The sequence below is a fragment of the Meleagris gallopavo genome, chromosome 8 (assembly GCF_000146605.3).
Source record: "Meleagris gallopavo isolate NT-WF06-2002-E0010 breed Aviagen turkey brand Nicholas breeding stock chromosome 8, Turkey_5.1, whole genome shotgun sequence".
In the NCBI taxonomy this organism is placed as follows: domain Eukaryota; kingdom Metazoa; phylum Chordata; class Aves; order Galliformes; family Phasianidae; genus Meleagris; species Meleagris gallopavo.
The window spans coordinates 33519815-33544137 of NC_015018.2; the positions used below are offsets into that span (position 1 = coordinate 33519815).

A 24323-nucleotide genomic window follows, 5' to 3' on the forward strand; every position below is an offset into this window, starting at 1 on the left:
AACGCTAATTTGAAGCTTCATTGCTGGGGCCATGAGTTAGCCTGAGACATGAACGGATTAGAATGCAGTTTCCCTTGCCAAGTTTACAGCTGCTATGGTAGTCCAGCATTAATCTTTTCAGGGCAGCCCTCCTTCAGTCAGACAGGAGCTTCCCCCTCTGCTATATTCCTAGCAGTGCAAGATGTGGGGAAGATCACTCCATCCTCACTGCTGACAGAAGGAAAGCTTTGTTTTCACTGTGCTGGAGGTCGGGAATTGATCAGGCAAACGTTCTGGTTTTTCCCACTGAATAGGAATGATCTGATTTCAGCACTGCTAGTAGCTGCTACAGAAGGAGGGAACTTGCATCTTCCATAGCTGGCTCTTATTACGAAGACATAGCATCGGCTCCAGCTGGAGAGAGGCAGGAGATTGCCAGCAGAGAAGGGCAGAAGGCACCCCAAGAGATTCCCTTGCGTATCCCTCTTCCCATATAGTTTCCTGAACTACTACCAGAAAGCAGAAGCATGGAGTTTGTTTATATTTGGTTTCTCCTTTTAATCTTGAATAATGAAGACTAAAAACTTCATTATTATCCAATATTATTTTCATTAGCGAGGGGGAAAAGATGGATGTATTCAGAGCACTTGGAAATGAGTCACTGTTGTCCAACTCCTCTGGTCCTGCTCGATGGGATCCCTTCCACCGTCCCTTGGACTCCATCCAGCCCTGGCACTTCAGGCTTGTGGCAGCAGTGATGTTCGTGGTGACCTCCCTGTCTCTTGCTGAGAACCTGGCTGTGATCCTGGTAACTTTTAAGTTCAAGCAGCTGAGACAACCTGTCAATTACGTTATAGTGAACTTATCTGTGGCTGATTTCCTGGTCTCGCTGACTGGTGGCACCATTAGCTTTTTAGCCAATCTAAAAGGCTACTTCTATATGGGGCACTGGGCTTGTGTACTGGAAGGATTTGCTGTCACATTTTTTGGTAAGCTTGATATTGTTTGTAGTTGTATCTTGTTTTCCTTCAGCTTCCTTCGATGTGTTTCACTATCCTGTAGCTTCCTAAGTCACTGACTTTGCATGCCTGTGAATGCACTGGATCTTTTCCAGTTAGTGTGTTCTGTGGCGGATCTCATATGAGTGAATAATGCATGCCACTGTTGCTGTCATATGTCAGCCTTTTACGGCTTCTATACTGTTCTCTGAATATAGTTCGTATAATGAGAAAAAAAAATTGCTAAAGGAATGGCAATAGTTGCAGGGAAAACAATGTGATTTAAAAAAAACAGACACTTCATTGTATAATTATTTGCCAGGTTTGTCTCTTGGAGCATGAGTATTTGGTTAAACAAGAGAGAGAAAACAAATGGCTATTCTTAAACTATGGACAATATTATGTCACTGAAACATCTTATGTCAGCTGTCCTGCAGCTGTTCTGAGGAGCTGTGCCTGTGGCTGCCACCCTTCTCATTTGCTTCTTCCTGTGATTCTTTCTCTTGGCTTCGTTTTCCAAGTATGTGAAACATATTGAAGTACTCTAAAAGGGAAAATAAATCATCACCAGGTTGTTCACATTGTAAATACACCTCTACAGGGTAAATAGAAAATGAGTTTAAAATGGAACATCTAATTACATCGACATACAAGTTTGTTCTTACCTCCCACAGGGCTTTTGTGTTGCTGCCAGCTGACATTTGGGTGCTGTTTCAGAAGCTGTGTAGTAAAGCCATTCTCCTAACTCTGTCACTTCTCTGAGTCAAACGCGTTGCTGATCCTCAGCTGAAGAGGAATCCCTCTTTTGCTCTCAGGCTGATAAAGCTGAGAACGCCCAGAGAAGTTATCTGTGAGAGATGATGGTACTGTGATGGTTTGTGGCATGGAAGGCATGTCCTGTGGAGTAAGATCAGACTATTTCAAGATTTTGGTGATCACCCAGGTGATCTGTCCCAAATAAACTGATATTTTGATGTTGTGGGCAGCAGTCTGTAGGTTAGAGCTTATGACAGTCTGAAATATGACATTTTTTGCAAAGATAATGTTTTGAAGATATATATCTTCGCTTGTTAATTTGGAAGCTACAGTAATGTGCAGTTCTTCAAAGCAAAGCCTAGTGGAAAAAGTGTGAGCTCATTGTGAGCTAAGAGGTGCAGTTAGAAGCTTAGTTTTGTAGTTGTTATACTAACGAAATGGACAAGTATGAAAATCTTGTGCTCTTAATGAAATATTGAAGCAACACACATGATTTGCCCATCTTTTGAAAACCTGTCTTGCTGAAAAATGTTCCTGATGTGGTAAGTAGTCAAATGTGGCCACGAGTTGCCCAGAGAAGTTAAACTGGAAAGTTCAAATGAAAAATGAAAAAGAACCTGACTGGATGTATCCTGGGCACCCTGCTGCGTAGAACCTGCTTGAGCCGTGTCAGACTGGACTAGATGACCTCCAGAGATGCCTTCTGACCTAAATGGTTCTGTGACTGCGGTGTGGGACGAGGTTTGCTTTTCAGTAAGCCTATTTGATTTTGATGCTGTGTCTTTTACTGCAGGCATTGTGGCTCTCTGGTCTCTTGCTCTTTTGGCTTTTGAGCGGTATGTCGTGATCTGCCGCCCGCTGGGAAATATGCGCTTGAGAGGGAAGCATGCTGCCCAAGGAATTGCCTTTGTGTGGACCTTTTCCTTTGTTTGGACAATTCCACCAACCATGGGTTGGAGCAGCTACACCACCAGTAAGATTGGAACTACTTGTGAGCCTAATTGGTAAGGCTATCCTTGCAGAGTGTGGTAGAGTTTAATCTTGTAGCTCGTGACTTCTTGAGGGCACAGTTCCAAAGGAAAGGGTTAAGGATGATCGTCTTCTGTGCCAAAAAAGAGGTAGACAAAGATAACAACCCAGAAAAATTTCCAGAGTTAAGAATAAATATTTTCTAAAACATTTTCCCAAAAGGAGGAGCTTTCATCTCTAATGAAAGTAACTGTTCCATATGTGGGTTTTGTTTGTTTGTTTTTGTCAGGATTCAAAGAGAACAAGTAGATTTTCAGAAGACTGGATGAAGCCCTGAGCAGTTTGTTTTAGCAGCATAGCTCACCGCTCTTTGAGCAGGAGGTTGGACTACATGTTCTTCCCACCTAACTCACCCCATAGTTCTTTTGGTTCTGTGCCCGTGGTCTTACACAGTAAACCTTTCCTAGCCCAGAGGAAGGGAGATGACCATGGGCTCTCTCTGATGTTTTGATTAAAGCTGCATGTGGGTATTTTGATTAACAACAATTGATGAAATTACTAGTGACACCTCTGAACACTGAGAAAATAACCACAATAAGTACGTGATGTATTCTGTGTTTTATACAGGTATTCAGGAGCTTATAATGATCGCTCCTACATTATTGCATTCTTTACCACCTGTTTTATAGTGCCTTTACTGGTAATTTTGGTATCCTATGGGAAACTGCTGCAGAAGCTAACAAAGGTAAGAAGAAGCACTTTCAAGTTACATTTTTGAAATTGTATGTGTGCAATCATTTGGAATTTTCACATTTAGATTTCCATAAGGATCAGACATAAGCAGAACTGTTTCCAGGCAGCAAATGTACTCACTTATGTCTTGTTAAAGAATTATTTTTGCACTCATTTTTTAGTTTAAAAAATGAAAAGTAAATCCTGGAGGCTGTGCAAAGAACATCTTAAAATGAGGGCTGAATGTTCCCAGTGTCCTGTGAGAAATACTGTGTGTGTTTGTAGATACCTTCACCCAAAAAAAGGGGGAAAAATTGAACAGGAGTTACGCATTTGTTTCTGTTAAGGCTTTCTCTTTTTTTTCAATTTAATACTGAGAAAATCAAGTAGTACAATGTTGATAACGACTGTTCAAAGTTCAATTAAAAACAAACAGGCTGGGGAAAAAAAAAAGACCAAACAAACAGTAGTAAGGATCATCTGGTCCTGGATGTGATGCCAAAAGCATTCCTTCTCTTGTGCTCTAAGTTGCAGCTTAGTCACTGTGCACTTTGCATCCAACTCCATCCAGGGCAGGGCTGCAGACCCCCGAGGCTGCCTGGCAGAGCCGTGTGCTGCGCCTGCCAGGGCTGCAGGCAGGTATTGCACTGCTCGCTGCCCAGGTGTTACACCAACAGTGGGCTGCGTGTGACCCTGCTGAGCAGGACTTGTGACCTGTAAACACTTAGAGCTGGCTAATTACAGAAATGTATCTAGCACTACTAAAACACAGAAAAAGTAGTAGGAGAACAAATAAATTAGTTCAAATAAAAGCATGAAGACTGATGGAGGGCTAAAGTAAGCAGGAAAGAATCAAACTTCCCCCTTCCTCCTTTCCATCTTGCCTGGAAGATCAATGCAGTGCAGAACCAGTGATAATTATTCTTTCAACAATCTTTATACATCATTTTCAAATGCACCTTTATTCAGGACTCTCATTTAGTATTATTGACAGATAAGCAGCTGTTCTGTTTCTTTCCAAATATGACAACACTTCTGCTGAAAAGGAGGCTGGGTTGCCCTCTACTTCGGTAGTGTGTTTGTGAAGAAGTGCTATAGAAGGGTTATATATTTTTTGGATTGGGAATATCTTATATTTGCTCAGCACCTAACAGCCTTCACTGATGCCTGTACATGTTATCTCATCGTTAGTGATTTCCACTGTATTCACTCTTTGAATGCCTTGTTTGTTTTCTGGAATTCTCTGTCTTTTCTTTAAGGTGTCAGATACACAAGGCAGGTTGAAAACTGCCAGGAAACCTGAAAGACAAGTGACTAGAATGGTGGTTGTTATGATCATTGCTTTTCTGATCTGCTGGATGCCATATGCCACCTTTTCTATCCTAGCCACTGCGTACCCTTCCGTTGAACTGGATCCTCATCTGGCAGCAATTCCAGCTTTCTTTTCCAAAACGGCTACTGTTTATAATCCAGTTATTTATGTCTTTATGAACAAACAGGTACTGCATGCTCTTAGTGTCTTTTTAAAATTCATATTTTTAGTATTTAGTATTGTTTTGTAGTTAATAATTTCTCTCCACCTTGTCAGTTAACCAGCATTCCATACCCATAATTTAGAATTTTTTTAATGACTATGTGTCTACTGAATGCATAGAGTTTTGTGCTGTGTTTCAGTATTAAAATATGAATATTAGTAATCATTAGATTTAGGTATTGGAAAAGAAAATCGACTCTTAGTGAACATCAACTATTGTAGTTTTCTGTGAGAAGATTCTATTTCCAAGACTGTCCCATTACGTTTCCATAGTTATCTTGGAATGCAATGCCAGCGACTTGCTTCTGAGGTTCATCAGGGGAAATGCTGCATCTGTGGTTGTGTGTACAGAGCAAGCTGCAGCACTGCATGTCCCTGGGTGATGGGGTCTTCTCTGGAATGGGGTCAGAGAAATGGGTACAGAGAAGTACTGACAAGGGGATGAACCAGAGTGATCGTGCCTGAGCCAGAGGTAGCAAGTACGTTAGAACCTTGAACAGATATGTGCTGTGAATGTAGGAGGGGGTGGCATCAGGCAGAATACTGGGGTATAAAGGAAAAGAAGTAGAATAGCAAAGTGAAGGTTGAATGTGAAGAGATGAATGCATTTATTGATTTAGTCCTGCAGTGACAAACAACTATTGGTTGTCCCACATCCTGTGGACAGTACCCTGATCTCTCAGTGCGTGGTAGATGTATGCTTATCTTAACTTGCTCAAGGATATGAATGTGATGGAAACAAACCATCTTTGAATATCTAGGTATTAGCATATGAATGCAACTTGTGAGCCTTCAGAAATGACCAATTCAATTCAATTAGATGTGGCTAGCAACAAGCGTAAGAGGAAAATGATTTTTTTTTTTTTTTTTTTAGACTGAAGCATTCTAGCAGTTTGTGTCTTTTTAAATTCTCAGTTCTTTGTGGTGCCACAGGTAAATATATTTTATGCAGCTTTTTCTGTATATGACCAATGGACACAGACAATTTCCAAGACTTCTAGTGAAGACAAAAAATAATAGGAAAATGTTTTTAAATTCCTCCTGTGTTTTGATTTTTCTTGTTTGTTGTTTCAACTTTCAGTTCAGGAAGTGTCTGATACAGATGTTCAGGTGTAGCGCCACAGAGTCTGCAGAGTCTAACATGAACCCAACTTCAGAGAGAGCAACGCTCACCCAGGACAAAAGAGGCAGTCAGTTGTCTATCATGGCAGTACGAAGCACCATTTCTTAGAGGAAAAATGGAGATGAACACAGAAATTGCAATTCTTTTGCTCAGTTGTCAGCTTCAGGAAACAAAATCTGTCTCTTGTAAAAGGTAGATATGATCATTAATGCAATACAGCAGTGTGTTTCCTCGTTACCCCATCACTTCATACTAAAGATGTCATCGGGGCCATTGTGCTCTGTTCCATAGACACTAACTTTGAAATTCTGAGCTCCCAAGTACATATCAGAGCTGCTTGACTGTGCAGTTGCAGTCAAAGACCAGCCAGAAAGCGAGTCCCTTTCTCAGCGTTTGTCTCAGCAATCCTACTTGCCCCTTGGTGTAAAAGAATGGAAGTCCAGCATTATTGTGCATAATACAGCAAAGAAAAGAGTTTCACATTGATGACTGCTCCTTAGTCAGCTGGGCAAAAACATGAAGTGATGCATGACTTCATTACACTAGTGGAAAACGAGTAATATTTAGCATACAGTGACTCAAGTTCAACCACACAGAGATTCATGGAGTGACAGGCTTGAGTGCCTTTTGATTTGTTTGGAAACTTTTACTGAAAAAGCAGAGGAAGCATGAGGTCTCTGCACTTATGTCTATCCCAGATGAGAACCTTGTTCAGGCCACTAAATTTTCCAACAACGTGAATGAGCCATCCATACTTCCAAGACTTTAAGAGCCATTCATATTCTTTATGTCCTCTGTGCCAAGAAATCTGTACTAATGGCAAGTTTTGAAATAAATCAACTGATGCCATCCTTTAGTGGGGGGGTGAAGAGGGTGACAATCTTGTACCTATTTGTCAATTCTCTTTATTAGAGAAATTTAGTTGCAAGATATAGCAGAGTATAATACTTAAAGAGTATGCTACTTAAAATAACTAATTTGTTTAATTTTATATACGTGATGCTCTTTGTTTTAATGCCAGTCTAGGAAAAACAGATAAAATTCAGATTATTTTCTTAGTAGAAAGGTTGTTCAGATTCCCTGATTTCATTTTAGAAAGGTTAGATCTAAGAATGGGAGTTACTCTACAAATTACTTGAGCTGGCTGTGTGAGAATTCATTACAAGCCACCTGTGGTTCTGGTACTCATTGAATTTCATTAGATAGCTGGCTTTTACAATATAATTTTAGTCTTCGTGAACTTGAATTTTCACAGTGCTCAATATTAAACCCAAACTGTAAACCTCATTATGAAAGCTACATCTTTGCACAGTTCCTGTTCTTTACCGCTAACTCCATGTTATCTACATCAGAAAAGTCAATACATGTATAAGGCTCTTAATTTTTTTTTAATATTCTAATACAGGAGGGTTAAGACACTGAGTTATTATTTGTATGCGCACCTTTGTGTTCATTAGTTTGTTTTTAAAAAAAGAATCTTTGCATTTAAGACTCACATTTTCTCTTTCAAGCATACTTTGAACTAGGTTAATCACACATTAATAGTAGTAGACATATTAAATCACGAGGAACTGGCAGTAGTGTTAATATTTAATTAAAAGCAACAGAAGTATTTTATGTCCTGAGAATTTGAGGAAATGTATAGTATTTTTCTGTACATATGAAAGTAAAGCATCAAAACTTAAGTAATGGAAAAGAAAGGCACAACATGAAGATGCATGGAAAACATAGGAAATAAGAAGTTAAAATTATTTTTGCAATGTGATTATCATCTGTATGGGACTGTTAGGTCACAGTCTGAAGCAGTGATTCAGAATCTGGTGTTAGGACACAGCCAGTGCTGGCAGCACAGGTGGAAGCAATTCACCTGTGAGACCAGTGGGGGTGGATCCTTGCTCCACCTCTTCCCTAATCTCATTTAAAGGCTGGCAGCCAGATGGGAAGGGTCTCTACTGGGAGATTACCTCTGTTGGAGTGTTGGGTGAGCCCTGATCCTTGGAGAGGGGTGTTTCCTTTATTACTCAGTTGTGATTGCTACCTTTCTTGGGTGATCCAAAACCAGTTTAAGACAACTATATCTGCTGCTACCTATCTTTACATTATCATTATTGCTTATCTTTATCATCCTAATACAAGTTACTCATCATGAAGTTGTGTAGGTGAGTCTTTTAGAATATTGCACCAAGGAGAATGTGGTTTATTTCTATAAGTAAACTATGACCAGCAGTTTGTAATCAAGGCAATGTCTCCACTAACACACTCAGTACATAAATAAATAGTGTGAAGTTGGCTGTAGGTCACATTTCCATTGTGCACAGTGAAGTGGATAGTCTGACATGAGGCTTTGGGTTACTGCACTCAAAAGGGAAGATATTCATAGAGCAACGTTAGGGCAATGTTCACATTTCAGCCACAGAGCAGGCAAACAACTTTGGCTAGTTGGTGAGGAAAAGAGAACTACAGTACAAAGGAAAAAGAACAGGAACTGTGAGATTGTATGAGACTAAACTAAAAGGTCATGACACTGAGCCCTTCCTCCTTTTGGCTAGTCGTAAGCGCTAGAAAGAGAAGGCAAGATTCCCTCCAGCTCATATGGAGGAGTCCATAATGTCTAACCACCTGAATACCTCCAGTCAGAAATCCTGAACTACTATTGTACAATTCTTACTTACAGTTTTTGTGAGCTTTTGTGAGAATATCTGTTCAAAGGAGAAACGAATATGGCTTCCCAGACCACAGGAGACAGTCTTGCTGTGGGTAATAACAGGTTGATTGGAGAAAAGAGGAGTAGCAGGCATGGAAAAATCTCAGGAGAGACGATCAGAAAAACAGTTTAGGATATGGAATGTTGAAAATAATTGTGAAACATGCAGAACAGAGGCTGGCTGAAACAAAGGGTTAGGAAATATGGAGATATATTAGAAGTAAAAGCCAAGATTTGTATACTCTTAGTGTTTGAACCCACGTGAGTGGAGGCTTAGGTTATGCAGGATAAAGAGGACAGCGAGAACAGGAGACATTCTTGTGTCCTGAGCAGACAGGTCAAGCAGTGGAATACTGAGGAAAAAAAGCAGGGTGTGATGTTGGGATGGAAAACATTAACAGTACCACAAAAGGTAAGTGGAAAACATAATCTGGAACACTGGGTTTATAGATGTTACAGGCACTCGCTGAGAAGTAGGCTATCAGGATAGAAAAAAAGGTGAAAGTCTGACAGGAGAAAGTGGAATCTGAGGCACAGAAGTAGGGCACGGTACATGAAGTGCCACTAATTTCCAGGAGAGTAAGAGATGCAAGATGGCGGTTGGGAGTGGTGGTGTTCCCCAGCAGCTTTCTGAAGAGATCTATTTTTTCATTGACAAGGGAAGTAGCAAAGCAGAAGAAATTGAAGCAAAGAAAGTGTGTAAGAGAAATAGAAGCAAGCACTCATTCAGTTCATCATGAATTAAACATTAAAAATAGCTAAGCAAGATCTAAATGATATGCAAGGGCTCATCATCTACAGCTACATTCCTTGTGTGAAGCTCTATCTTGTGTTCAGAGTTTGCCTAAACAGTTAATACCCATTTCTGCATGTAACCCATGGCCTAGCTACCACTGGTAACATTTGATTGCACTCCTTTCACACCACTTCCTCTAGAACACTTAAATAGTTTACATTTACAGTTGTCTTATATCATCTTATCTCCCTGTTAGACAAACGCTTTGACGTGCAGCATAGATGTAAAAATGTAGATTGCAACAGAATGAGGTGAAAATTAGCTCTTCTAGGAAAACAGGAAATTAATATTAGAATCTAATTAATTCTTCTTTCATGTGGAGAATCAATTAGACTTAATAGGACATGGAGGCATCACAAATGTTTTCTTTCCATCAAGTGAAGCCTACACTGAACAACCACAAATTAATCATTCTGGTGAAGCACAGTATCAGCAGTTCTCATTGTCCGTAACTCCCTTTTTTTTTTCCTTTCCCCACTTCCCTGCAAGTGTTTTTCTATCAAGGGCAAGATTTTGCTTGGTTTATTATTATGAAAATTCCCATAACTGTGGGGAAAAAATGCATTTTCCTGAAGAAGGAATTAAGTATTACCATCTGCGCATGCAAACAAATGTTTTTCGTAGATGCCTACCACACAGTGCTCTAGCATTAATATTCTGTATCTTAAACATGATATTTTATCTACTGAAGGTTCCTATCTTTGATACAACAAGGAACAATAGAAACTTTGGGAGTTTTCATGTTAAAATATTCTCTGTATCATTTCAGAGGACACCTTTTTTTTCCCCCTTTCTGTTAACATCTTGACATATAACTTATGCTCCAATGAAACAATATTAGCCTTGATAGAAAGCATTATAAAGTTTGTAGAAGTTTTTCAATGTAACAATAACAAAAAAAAAATACAGATTTACAATAAAAATGGGAGCATGGGGTGGTGTTATTTGATTGGTGTTTTTGGGGTTTTATTTTTAGTATAATAGTCATTAAGAGACACCATATGCATTAGGTACAGGGCATGAAGGTTTTACCATAAAGGCTGTTTAAATTACGCTGTGAATGTTGTTAATGATCTTAACAATTTCATGACCGGAATGTATGATTGCAGCTGCAAACAATGTGCTCACATGTTGTTTCGATAAACTGCTTTTTATGTCCTTGAATTTTCATTTTACCACCACAAGAATGCATAGAAATTACATCAATTTCCTAGATGATGCTGTAAGAGATGTTTTTATTTTTCAACATTAGCCAGTACAACACTATACCATTCTTCTGCTTTGTGAACACTTATTAAATTTTAATTATGCAACCTAGACAAAGTAACTGTCCTTCCTGTAAATCTTTGATGGTTTAGGGGATAATGACTTTTTGGTTTTAGTTAAATGTATCAGCAATAATCCATTGATTTGTTTATAATGGAACTAGCACTTTTATTTTTTTGGAATATAAAATACGGCTGTAGTGAGAGCTACTATTTTGCACTGAAGTGATACTGGCTCCTTTGGGTTGTCTGCAAGAAACGCACCAATGCTGAAGATTGGCTAACTGCTAGTTACTGAATAAAGAATGGAAATTAGAAAAAATAAAAATAAAAAATCCATGCCCTTCCTGATTCTGGGAACCTACCTGTGGAAAAAAGGAATCTTCTCAGTGTAGATCATGGCATACTGTCCAGGTTTTGTCCATGGTAAGATTTGCCCTTCCAAGAGTACAGTAATCAACCCTTCTTTGGTACAAGGTTGAACTTTCTAGTTTGCACATCAAGATCCACTGAGACCGTTAAACTCTTTAATATTTCCATGGGAGTGAGCTCTCACAAACGTTACATCCAGTAGGTGTTGTTAAAGGCCGTGTGTGGTAACATCACTGTATGTGCCCAAGCTATGGCGTGTGCTCACATATGGATGTCTACTGCCAAGGTCTGTACTTAAACTCTGCCTAGATTCTGCTTCAGTTCCTCTTCTTGCTACACTGTCTTCTGCAGTGGCTGCCCACAACTTTGCATTTATAGTTACGCCAGCACTTCAGCGTGAAAGAATTCTGTTCTTATGCCCAAGTAATGAAAGTAAGCTGGCTGATTTTAATACAGAAGAAAAAAAACTTCTAAAATGAGAATTTAAAATGGGCACTTCACACTTCAGGATCAGTAACACTGTCAGAAGCATTTTCATGGACAAAACAGAGCAGTTCAGAGAGGGACTATCCATGTTATTTTCCATAGCTCAAATCTAGACATGGTTTGAAAAGTGTTTTAAAGCATCATCAGACCTCACTGCCAACTAGCAGGTTGAGTGAGCACCTAGCAACTGGATGTGTTGGTGCTCTTCAAAGTAGTTGTCATAGCCTTGCTCTGACAAGACACAACATGAACTCTAGCCTGAAGATATACTACTGATGTTCAAAGATACAAATATCTTAACATACAAATTTTATTTCCTCTAAAATCACATGCAACTGTGCGGAGCAGTGCTAGAGGAGGTACTGCTCAAAGTGAAAGGGCATGGAGCAGCTCAAGGATTCCTATAAATGACCAGCTCTACAAAACAGTCATCATAAGCAGGATCATTCAAGCATAGCTCTGCAAGTAGAGGAAATAGATAGAGGAAATAGAAATCAACCTAATTATCATATGATGCGACTAGACAGGTAGTTAATGCTTTTGCAAATATACTTACCCTTTTTTCAAAAAAATGCACTTAACTACATCAGTTTCCACTTTCAAGTAACCAGACTTTGTCCTTGCTCTCTATTGTCAAAGGAAAAAAAGCATGAAGCAATCAAATCAACTTGGATAAATCCATATCTCCCTGCTCCCAGCTCTAGTTGCATCATTAATTCCTGCTTTTAATTTTCCCTTTCTTCTCTTCCGTTTACTGTTTCTCCAGGTTCAGACCAAAACCCCCAATAAAAAACTTCTGTTTTCTGTTCTCCTTCAGCTTGTTCTTACCTGAAAATCCATTACTCCAGACAAGGGAGATCTTTCCTCACCACAAATACACTGGTAAAGGAAGGAAGGCTTTGATAGTGAGATGGGGTGACTTGTCCAAGCCTAAGTAGTTTCAGCATTCCGCTGTGCTTTGAGTCTCCATATTTCCTGTCATTGTTCCAGCCTGATTGTTCCTACAGATACTTGCAGTGCAGGCAAGTTTGTTCTCAGTCCAGCTAGAAGAATAAAATACACACTCATCGGCTAAAACCTTTTCTTTTTAATTTTGACCTCAGAAAAATGATTATCTGAGAGAACATGCTGATGTTCGTGGTTCTGAATTCTCATCTCAATTACTGAGAATTATAATCTGTAACTGATTAGTGAACATTCCTAGAAAATTTATAGTAATGTCCTTTATTATAATGCTCTGTATTATAAATTGTACTATTTTTTCTCTTTACTGCTTTTATATTGAAGCCTCTTTCTTTTCCTGTGTCACAAAGAGTTAAAATCTGTAAGAGAATTTAAGAGCATTGTAGTCACTTGACACATCAGTTTTAGCTCAGCTGTTATCCAGCTGCATCAAGATATTAATGTAGTCATCTCTCTTTAGTCTCAATGAATTGCTATAAAAATGTCAAACGATTAGATTATATTGGCCAATGTAACCCTGTTTGATGGAGTACAGATGTAGGGCACGTCCCTTGAACCACACTGACAAAGAAATAGAAAACCTTACAGAACTGCAGTATAAGTTTATTTGAATATACCTACTATTTAGATTTCTAATGTCAGTGCTTATAATACCAAAACCCCAAAAATAGTAAATAAGTATTTTCAAATGAAGTAAAAATAAATGTCATTTAGGACAAACATAAGTGGCCTCTAGTAGAGGAGGAAAAAATAACTTACAGAATCAGCACAGAGACCAGTATACTGGTACAACCATGGGCACTGTCCCATTGCATGGATGTGACTATAACAAAGGAGCAAACAAGACTTCCTTTGTGGAAACAGTACTGCTTTAAATTCTGTCTCTGGAACAGGAAACACAACAACTACATTTCTGTGGGGAAGACATCTGCTTTATAAATACTTGGTACAGATATCTGGCTACAAATGTCTCAGTAGCTGTTGTACATTATATCCCTTTGGAAGGCAGCGAAATGCAGGAGTTGCCTTTTTCTGCATGCACTGTGTGTACCAGGTATGCGTGCCACATCATTGAATGCACAGGAATGTAGAAATACTTACAGGTGAAATTCCTCTTAACAACCCAGTGTCCACACAAACCACGTGAAATGAAGACCTAAAGCTAAGCTGCTGTAACTGAAAAGCTGAAAACTCTTTCTGTCCTCTATATGAGAAGGATGTGAACAGCTTCAGCACATTCTAAATTTTGCAAGAACAGGCACTCCACAGGCAAAACGTACTGGCAGTGCACCTCCGTGATTTATCTCCTCAGCTGAAGAGGTTCTCCAATCTATCCCTATAAATACCTACCCTGGTACATCTGAGCTAGAGCCTAGTCTTGAGCAGCAGTGCAGGAGAAAGCATGCATTTGTGCACAGAAGTGACATTAGATTATGCAACTAAAGTCTAATCATTATAAGCAAAGGACTGATGAGGATCAGATGAACAATGACACGAAAAGAACTCTAGTCACATCAGCAGTGCAAGGAGTCGAGCACCTAGCTGCACCTCAGGCTAAAGGAAGACGACGAGAGATGAAATTTTGGAAGTATTGTTGTGCTTGGATAGCTGTCTGCTTGGAAAAAATAGCAATGTTCTCCAATTCAGCGACCACATTCTAGAACAGTTTTTCACTATTAATACTATCATGCTTATTCATATATGCAATTTAGCTGCTACTTGACTATCAAAATCAACCAAATGGTTACAGACAGCCACCTACACACCTCACCTGTAGCATACTTCATACTCATTCATCTCACTCCTTAAGCTCAAACTTTTGAATTAAGTACAGATAAATTCTGAGGACTGAATAGAACTGCAGATATTTTTTGGAAAGCCATTCTTTCCATGAAACAGAGACTCTTAGTTAATTCTCTGCTATGTATTGCCAGGCAGTTAATAAGGACCAATCACACCACTACAACAATCAGTTCCAGCTGCTTCAAGAACACTCAGAACTTCAGCAGACAGCCTCAGTACTAGAATGAAGGTCAGTCTGTTCAGAACAGACATACTAAGTGTTTCCATAGCAAACTTTTTCTTCCCACATTCTTCTTCTGTTCCAGTACATTGCTGATTACACCTTATCCTGTAATTCCCTGCTGTCCCGTCAAGTGTGCCTTGTCATTACAAGCTTGTTCTCTGTGCTACCCATAGAAGTTCTAAAGTTAACACTTCTGGCTTATAGTACCAAAGTGTTTTCCCTTACTGACTAATGATTGTGTTAATGCCTTCCTTGCACTAATTGATTATATGATCTCTGTCAGAAAACAAATTGTGAACTGTGATCTGCCTTTTAAAATTTTGGCACTGAACAGAAAATGGAGACAGAGAATAACAGCGTGGACACTGTCAGTGTGAGCTGATTAATAAGTATAATCTGGTACCCACCCAGGTTATAAAACACTCATAATATATTACACTTTCATAAGGGAGGCAGTACATTGTCTATGAAAATCACTAGCTCCACTTCTAAAAAAAAAAAAAAGGACCAGTTTTTTTTTCTGCGCCTCTCCCTGTAGTGTAGCTACCATTTACTTCCTTCATAATTAACACCTTTGTATAAAATTAAAGAAAAAAATGTACAACAGCATATCTGATTCACAGTGCACCTATATAGCCTGGAAAAATGTCAACTCTTAAATTGTTGCAAGGAACAGTAAGCTCAAAACATAAGCCTGAATGACTCATTCTAATAAGAAACTCATCTTGTGACAGTAACCCCACTTTCTTCAAAAATATTATCCATGAAAAAGGCTAGGTGGGAATACAGAACATTTTAGAAATATATTCAGACATGTGCTCAGAAAATCAATACAAATTCCTAATTAATGCAGCTCCATTGGAGATTTCTGGAAAAGTTGTTCATCTTTGTGGACATCTAGATTGTTCTAATTCAAGTGGTAGATGTCAAGCATGAGAACATCAAGGGAAGTGACAGATCAAACATCTGGTTGTATGAAAGGACATGTTGCCAGAGCTCAGTACTGACCTCACTTTTCATCCTCACAATTTCATCCTTCAGTTTATCCCTCTTCTGCCATCATGTGTCAGGTGGAAGCACTTTTTAAAGTATAGGAGAAATAAAATCACAAATAATTCAGTAATAAATATCTTTCTACAATAGAATGGCCTGGGTTGCAAAGGCCCACAGCGCTCATCCAGATCCAACCACCTGCTGTGTGCAGGTCACCAACCAGCAGCCCAGGCTGCCCAGAGCCACATCCAGCCTGGCCTTGAATGCCTGCAGGGATGGGGCATCCACAGCCTCCTTGGGCAACCTGTTCCAGTGCCTCACCACCCTCTGGGTGAAAAACTTCCTCCTCATATCCAACCTAAATCTCACCTGTCTCAGTTTAAGACCATTCCCTCTTGTCCTATCACCACCCACCCTCACAAACAGCCATTGCCCCTCTTGTTTATGCACTCCATTCAAATATTGGAAGGCCACAATGAGGTCTCCCTGGAGCCTTCTCTTTCTCAAGCTAAACAAGCCCAGTTCCCTCAACCTTTCTTTGTAGGAGAGGTGATTCAGCCATCTGATCATCTTAGTGGCCCTCCTATGGACTCATTCCAGGAGCTCTGCATCTTTCCTGTCCTGGGGGCCCCAGGTCTGGACACAGCACTGCAGATGGTGCCTCATAAGAGCCAAATAGAGGGGGATAATCACCTCCCTCTCCCTGCTGGCCATCCCTTTTCTAAGGCAGCACAGATCTGAGTTGGTCACTTAAGCTGCAAGTGCACACTGCTGGCTCATGTCCAGCTTCTTATCCACCAGGACCTCCAAGTTCTTCTGCACAGGGCTGCTGTCAAGGGCTTCTTTGCACAGTCTGTATAAACACCTGGGATTGCCCCAGCCCAAGGGCAGCATCTTTGATCACAACTCTTTGGCTTCAACCAGCCAATCAATTCTTAATTCACTGAATGGTCCATCCTTCAAATCCATACCTCTCCAATTTAGAGGATGTAGTGAGGGACCATATTAAAGGCTTTGCAAAGTCTAGATAGATGACATCTGTCGCCATTCCACTGTCCACCAATGCCATCACTCCACTATTTCCCATGCTAATGGACAATGCTACCAAACCAGAAACCTAAGAGAAGTACGAGTACAATCAATAAGTGTACAGAAGTTAGGTTAAGTAGGATTATCACAGTGGAAAGATAATAAATGAAAAATGCTCACCAATGTTGTAGGCTTGCAATAAACTCCTCAAGGAGCAATCTCCTGAAAGAGATCCTTCCTCAATGGCAGTCAGCCCTTAAATGGGATGTAGGAGAAGTGGAGCCAGGCTCCACCCCTTCTGATCACACAGGTGAATTGCCTTCACCTTTGCTCCCGTGACTGACTCATTGCTTGCTTCAGATGGTCAATCAGAGGTCCAGGCTGTGATCAACAGTTCACATACAGGTACATCATATTTTAACATTTTCAGAAAGACAGACTAATCTACATAATTTCTATTAATAACTTCACTTGCCAATGATGACACAAATATTAAGACTTTACAATTATTGAAGATCATTTCTCTTTTCATTTCTCATATCTTATTGATCTTGAAGACAAAGATTTTTACTTCTGAAAGAGATGCTTGCTTTCTTGGCTTCAGCTACATCTGAACTTCGCTGACTTAGTGCATGTATTTTCTCTATGGTGTGATAGTACATTCCATGGTAGATGTACTACAGTGATTACAGTGAAAAAAATCTACATAATATGTTGCAAGATTCCAGGGTGTATATTTTATATACCATAAATATTATTAACACCTAACGCATTTTCTTAAAAATAGGATTAAGCCATATAAAGTTACTTCTCATGAGACAAGTTTTAGGCAATAAAGATTTTAAGTGGCACATTATTAAATTTGTTCCCTCTTCTTAAGCTTAAATGAAAACTTTTATGACTACTTCTTTGAAAATGGCATCTGCTAATTTCATAAAAGGCTACTTGTATTCTGCTCTTGCTAACAGAGAACTATTGTACCTAGCTTTTACGTGAATGATAACCAAGATCTTCCACAGAGAGATAAATATTTGAGAGAACATAACATGCCTTCATTTTTAATTTGATCACATTAAAATGCAGATACGCTCACTTGTGTACTAGCTGCAGACACTTCAGCTGAAAGCATAAGTTAACAGCAGAAGGGCTTTTTTAAGAAGTTCTTTTTGTTGCTTTATATCCATTGGTTTGTTCCTTTATCCATGCAATGCTATATTGTGATGGAAAGTACAGCAGTAATAATGGGGTGGCAAAGAGACTTTGGCTGCAGCAGCTGTGGACACAGAAACAAAGGAAAAAGAACTGCTTACCTATGGTAGACCTCAGATAAGCACAGATCCACTGCAACCCTTAAATGAGGTCTGGGAAGGGGTGGATCCTGCCTTCACCCCTTCCTGTCACTCAGGTGCATTGCTTACCCCTGAGCTCCCCTGGGTTGGCCCTGTCTTCCACCAGGTGTCAATCACTGTTTCAAGCCGTGAAGCTTGAAGCATTTCTGCTACAGTCCACAATATATAAAAGTTACAGATTCATATCCTTGTAGGATGATTGGCTTTCCTCTGGCCTCCAGGTCAGGCAGGGTGACATCTGGTAAATTCCACGTCAGACAGGGTGCCAAAGTAGCAGTCATATGGCTTAGGAGGTTGCAAAGTCGTTTAAGTACAGCTCAAACTCAGAGGATTGGAGTTAACTATTCACAAGGAACAGTTGTTCTCTTGACTATTCACTACAATAATATTCTTCTAACTATTCACAGGAATGTATTTTATCTTTTCTGATAACCGCTTGCCACACGGCCCTCAAAGATTTGGTTTGTTAGGAGGGTATTGGGGAAGCAATGTCCCTTCCACTGTAAGCGAAGATCAGGTTCATGACCACCTGATGAACCTGAAAAACTGCAAGTATATGGATCCTGATTAGATGCATCACAGAGTTCTAAGGGAACTGGGTGATGTAGTCACCAAGCCATTCTCAAGTCATGGTAATTGGGTAAAATCTCTGGTCACTGGAAAAAAGGTAACATCACACCCATTTTTAAAAAGAGTAAATAAGATGAATCCAGGAACTACCAACCTGTCGGTCTCACCTCTGTGCTGGGGAAGATCATGGAGTAGATCCTCATGGAAGCTATGCTAAGGCACACAGAAAGCAGGGAGGTGATACGGGAGAACCAGCATGGCTTCACCAAGGGTAAATCCTGCTTGACCAACCCAGTGGCCTTTTATGATGGTGTCTGTGCATCAATGGACAAGGAAAGAGCCATTAATGTCATCTATCTGGACTTCATTAAGGCCTTTGACATGGTACCCCACAACATCGTTCTCTCCAAATTGGAAAGACAAGGATTTGATGGATGAACTATCTGATGAAGAAAGAACTGGCTGCAGGATTGAGTACAGAGGGTGGTGGTCAATGGCTCAAAGTCTGGATGGAGATGTGTATGGAAACTGTTGAGTCACAGCCTGAACCACTGATTGAGCACCTGGGGAAAGGACCGGTCAGCCCTGGGAGCACACAGGTGAAGGCAATTCAGCTGTGTGACCAGAAGGGGTGGAGCCTGGCTGCACCTCCCTTAGACCTCATTTAAGGGCTGACTGCCACTGGGGAAGGAGCTCTTTCTGGAGTTCTTTTTCTGGTGGTGCTTTCCCCCTGCAAACTTGGAATCTTTTGATACAGGTAAGTAATCTTCCTTATTTCACTTTCCTATTGTGCTGGTCTTTTGTCATTATCTCTGATGAAACATTTTTCCTGTCATACTGATCTGACTAATTGTTACTAGGTGGAAGATGAGTGGTGTTCCCTAGGGGTTGTCAGGGGCCAATACCCTTCAATATCTTTATCAGTGGAGGTAGAATCAAATACATCCTCAGGAAGTTTGTTGATGATACTCAGCTGTGGCATACATTTGATGCACTAAAGGGTTGGGTTGCTATCCAGAGGACCTCAGACAGGTTTGAGCAGTAGATACAGGCAGACCTCAGAAGGTTCACCATGTCTGAATGTAAGACGTTGCACCTGGGTTGAGGCAACCTTCACTCCCAATACAAATTAGGAGATCAAAGGATTAAATGTAGCCTTGCCTGAAAAGACCTGGGGGTACTGATGAATGGCAAGCTGGACATGAGCTAGCACTGTGTCCTTGCAGCCCTAAAGCCAGCTGTATCTTAGACTGCATTAAAAGAAGTATAGCCAGTAAGTTAAGGGAGGCGATCCCATCCCTATGCTCTGTACTGGTGGGGTGTACTGGTGGGGCTCACCTGGAGTGCTACATCCAGATGAGGAGTCCTCAGAAAAGCAGAGATATAAACCTGTAGGAGCATGTCTAGAGGAAGGCCACAGAAATGATCCCCAGAATGGAATGTTGTGCCTAGGACAGGCTGAGTGCTAGGGCTCTTCAGCCCGGGGAAGAGAAGGCTGTGAGGTGACCTGAGAATGGCCTATCAGTATCTAAAGGGGAGCTCCAGAAAAGAAGGGGACAGTCTCCGTAGCAGGGTCTGTTGTTCCCAAACAAGGGGAAACAGTATTAAGTATGAAGAGGATAGGTTCAGGTTAGATATAAGGGAAGTCTTTTACAGCAAGGGTGGTGAGACACTGGAACAGACCACCCAGTGACATGGTTGATGCCCCATCCCCAGAGACTTTCAAGGTGAAGCTGGATAAGGCCCTGGGCGACCTGATCTAGCTGTGGTGTCCCTGTTCACTGCTGGGAGGTTGGGTTAGATGGCCTTCAGAGCTCGCTTCCAACTCCAAAGATTCTGTGATGTTTTATAGCATTCCCAAACCTACTGTAATTACCCTGGTTGCAAACACCCACAGCAATGAACTACTACATTTTGGCATCTATTCTACCACACCTCTCTGCAAAGAGAGGAGAGCTCCAGCTATGGTAGCTTTGGACATAGTAGCTTGTGTAATGAGAGTTCTTTGATTGATTGCTTCAGGCAGTTTAATTCTAGACCACAAACACTGCGGACTGATGTCAGAACTTCTTGTTTATCAGTTTCTAGTAAACCTGTTGCTGTTCTTCTCTGCATTTAGAGCTACATACTCCTGTTATTCTTCTTGGACATTCACCTACTACCTAAATTATGTTCCTGTGCTGAAATATTATCAATAAATTTAACATGATTTTTTCTCCTCACATTTTTTTAGATTACATAAATTTTAGCTAAGCAATTCTTTTTGTGCTGAAATATATTACAGAATGTCATTTCTGTTATAAGAGCTAATTGATAATGTGATTTGTTATGTTGCTGAGACATAATTCAGAAAGTTATTTTAAAGCCATTGATGCATGGAATAGCACTATCCTTTTAATATTTCTTGTATGAATGGATACTGCATAAGGGAATGATGTGGTGCCATGTAGATGAAATATTTTCAGAAGCTTTTATTCTTGTTGTTTGGGCTTGTGCCAATGTCTTTCTTGTCAAGAGCTCATACACCATGAGCTGTCTCTCATTTAATTTATGCTTGTTCATTAGGTGGCAAGAATTTTTCCTCCAAGTTGTGGAAAAATGTATTTTTAATTTTTAAAAGCTCACAGTCAAATATTTGTGAGCATTCTCTAGAATGCTCCTTCCAAATGCTGAAAAGTATTTTTATCAGGATTATTTATACAATATTATTACTAGGACTTGCCTTTCTGAATGTGCTATCTGTATGAATGATTTAACAGAATCAAATCAGTATTTCATCATGGCTGTTTCCATTATGGTTGCTAGGGGTTACTCCTCCTATACAGTATTGGATGAAATCAACAGTCTTCATGCAGTTTTTGTATTTGCAGGTAGGATTTTTGGTCCATTTACTGCATATTCAGTATTAAAGAACAATAACCTTCAGAATGACACTTCTTATGATTATGCTGTAATACAGTTTTTCAAATCAGCTGAAGGCAAAAAGCCTCTTGGGAGTCCAACATCTTAGGTTTCTACAACACAAACACACCTCTCTTTCTAACTGTTGAGCCAAACACTCAAAAGATTTATTAGGCTTTCAGTGCTGTCATCTGCTGACTCATTCTTGGGAGTGAAAAAACAAACAAACAAGCTTGCTATTGTCAGTCCAGTTAGTTCGCTATGAGATGGTCTCACAATTTTTTTCAGTCTTGAATCTTTGCTTCAACAAAGATGACATTTACCCAGACCTCTGCACGGTTTGTTTGAGAAATGACACAGTCATCATTCCATGAGCACAGCATGCATCTGAAAATCACTCTACTTTTGTCTTTTTCCTCTCCCAGTCTATCCCATGATTTGAGAATCCACTTGAATAGTGGTTGACTTCTAATTCTCACTTGATGAAGTAACTGCACTATAAATTGTTTCTTTCTGTTCTTGTGAATACAACCTAAACTATCTGTCATGTGCCATTTCTTGGAGCTGGGTAGGTTAGCTCTAAAATTCTAGAGTGAAAACTATTGCACTTTGGCAAATGCTTTGAAATTGCTGAAAACATCTGTGTGTCTTCACAGAGGAAAGGACATATTTAGCTTCATCTATGCTGAGACTCCTTAGATATAATTATCAATATAATCTATCAATAGATAGATTGCAGTAAATTTAACTGAAAGTGTTTAAACATTCTTTTAATGTTTAAACTCATTTTTCATTCTTAAACTTTCTTTCACAATTTGAAAAACACCAGAAATATTAAGCTATTAGATGCATACTCAAATTAGGATCTGAAATAGAAATTTTCTAGAATGTTATTTCTCAACACTGTTGTTTTTTGTTTGGTCGGTTTGTTTGTTGCTTAGCTCCATTCACATCTCCTGTCTTTAAAAGATTAGCACTCTGAGCTCCAAAATTCTATTACCTGGGCTTCTAAATCCTTCGTTTATGTAAGATGCAGTTTCTTATCCTCCTTAGTTAAGCCACCATTGTAAACTTACAAAGATGCATAGAATACATTAGTTTGCCTATGCTTTTTTTTTTTCTTCATTCCTAATTCTACTGTATATTTTTTCCTGAAGTGACTCTCTACTTTTGTACCATCAAGAAATTCAATCATGTCGCTGCAAACTGCTAGAAACACATAAAGGAAGTTATCACTTCTGGTACTAATTCCTGAAGCGATGAATTAGTTATCTTTTGGTGTCACTGCATGAATATCCAATGCCACCAAACAAAAGTATGGTTTATCACTTTATGTCCTTAGTTCTACTACTATTAAGGATTTTACTGAAATAAAAATTGGTATTTACCAAAGTAATACAGAAAATATTCCCCTAATACTCCAGGCCATTTCCTTATGACTACACTTCATAGACCTAATTTATTATTTTTCTAGTACTTCAGAAATTCCAATCAGATATTATGTATATATGTATGCTATTCAATTCTATTCTACTTATCCCTACAAATGTGCAGTGTACGATGATTTTCATCCCTGGTTCTTTGACTAGCATTTCAAAACAAGTAAAGCTTACAGATCCAATGTTTCATGAACAAGGCCATTACTCTTTACCAATGCTTTCTGATAAAATACTGCTGTCAAACTGCAAAGAAGTTCTTGGTCATGCTCATTCATCTTTCTGACAGAGGTTGTTGCGATGCAGTTAGGGATTAAGAATCAAATATAAAAGGAAATAGTTTTGGAGAAAAACACCTTAACATATTATTTTTATTAGTTTAGTACATAAAACCACAGCAGTAAACTATTGAATATGCCCGTTGTACCAGGATATTAGTGTTCTTTCTAACCTTTGCAATCTTGTCTTTTTTTTAATACTGAATTACTATGAAAGGACAACAGTCATTTTTGAAGTACTGAAAGATTTCTGGACTTCACTATTTGGGGTTCTGATTGATGGCAAGTTGATGAGACAGCAGTGTGCCTGGTAGCCGAAAGGGCCAACAGTACCTGGGGTGACCCAGACCCAACACTGCCAGCCAGGTAAGTGAAGATATTGTCCGACTCTGCTGTGCATGGTGCAGCCTCACCGCGAGCAGTGTGTTAAGTTTTGGGCACCACAATATAGGCAGATCATGAAACTACTAGAATGTATGCAAAAGAAAGCTATGAGGATGGCGAAGAATCTAGAGGGCAAGACGTATGAGGAGCAACTGAGGACCGTTTGTTCAGCCTAAAGTAAAGGAGGACTCATGATGGCCCGCAGTTCCTGCACAGAGGATTAGAGGGGCTGGCACTGAGCTCTGTTCTCCAATGACAGCAGGACTCCAGGGAACAGCATGGAGCTGCATTGGGGGTGGGAGGGGGGTCAGGTGAGTGTTAGGGAAAGGTTCTGCTCCAGAGAACCTTTGGCACAGGCTCCCCAGGGCAGAGGGCATAGCCCTGAGCTGCTGGTGCTCAAGGAGTGTTTTGACACCACTCCCAGACAGGGGGCTTGAGCTTGGTTGGTACTAGGAGCTGCGACTCGATGACCCTTGTGGGTCCCTTCCCATAAGGGATGTTCTATGCTCGTACGATTTTATTGCAACTGTTGTAAAGGGTTTTTTCCCACTTTCTCACAAATGAGAAAGGCTTCTGCATGGCAAATCCTGAATCCAGTGAAATCAACGACAACGTTAAGTTTAAAATCTGACTCCGACTGATAGTATTATTTTTATTGCCAACTCTCACGTATCAGGAGA

At 39.9% G+C, this 24323-nt stretch overlaps 1 protein-coding gene and 1 long non-coding RNA gene across 2 annotated transcripts; both read left to right on the plus strand.

The window, feature by feature from the left end:
- Positions 1-560: 560 nt before the first annotated feature.
- LOC100547373 (opsin-VA-like) lies at positions 561-12984 on the plus strand. Its single transcript, XM_031554546.1, has 5 exons — positions 561-968; positions 2527-2737; positions 3330-3447; positions 4694-4933; positions 6050-12984. Exons 1-5 carry the CDS (start codon positions 608-610, stop codon positions 6197-6199), a joined length of 1080 nt encoding a protein of 359 aa, XP_031410406.1. The 5' UTR covers positions 561-607; the 3' UTR covers positions 6200-12984.
- Positions 12985-19302: 6318 nt separating this feature from the next.
- Positions 19303-23626, plus strand: LOC109368909. The gene is made up of 2 exons (XR_002117377.1): positions 19303-19401; positions 23477-23626. It is a non-coding gene; the product is annotated as an uncharacterized LOC109368909 (long non-coding RNA).
- Positions 23627-24323: the final 697 nt, after the last annotated feature.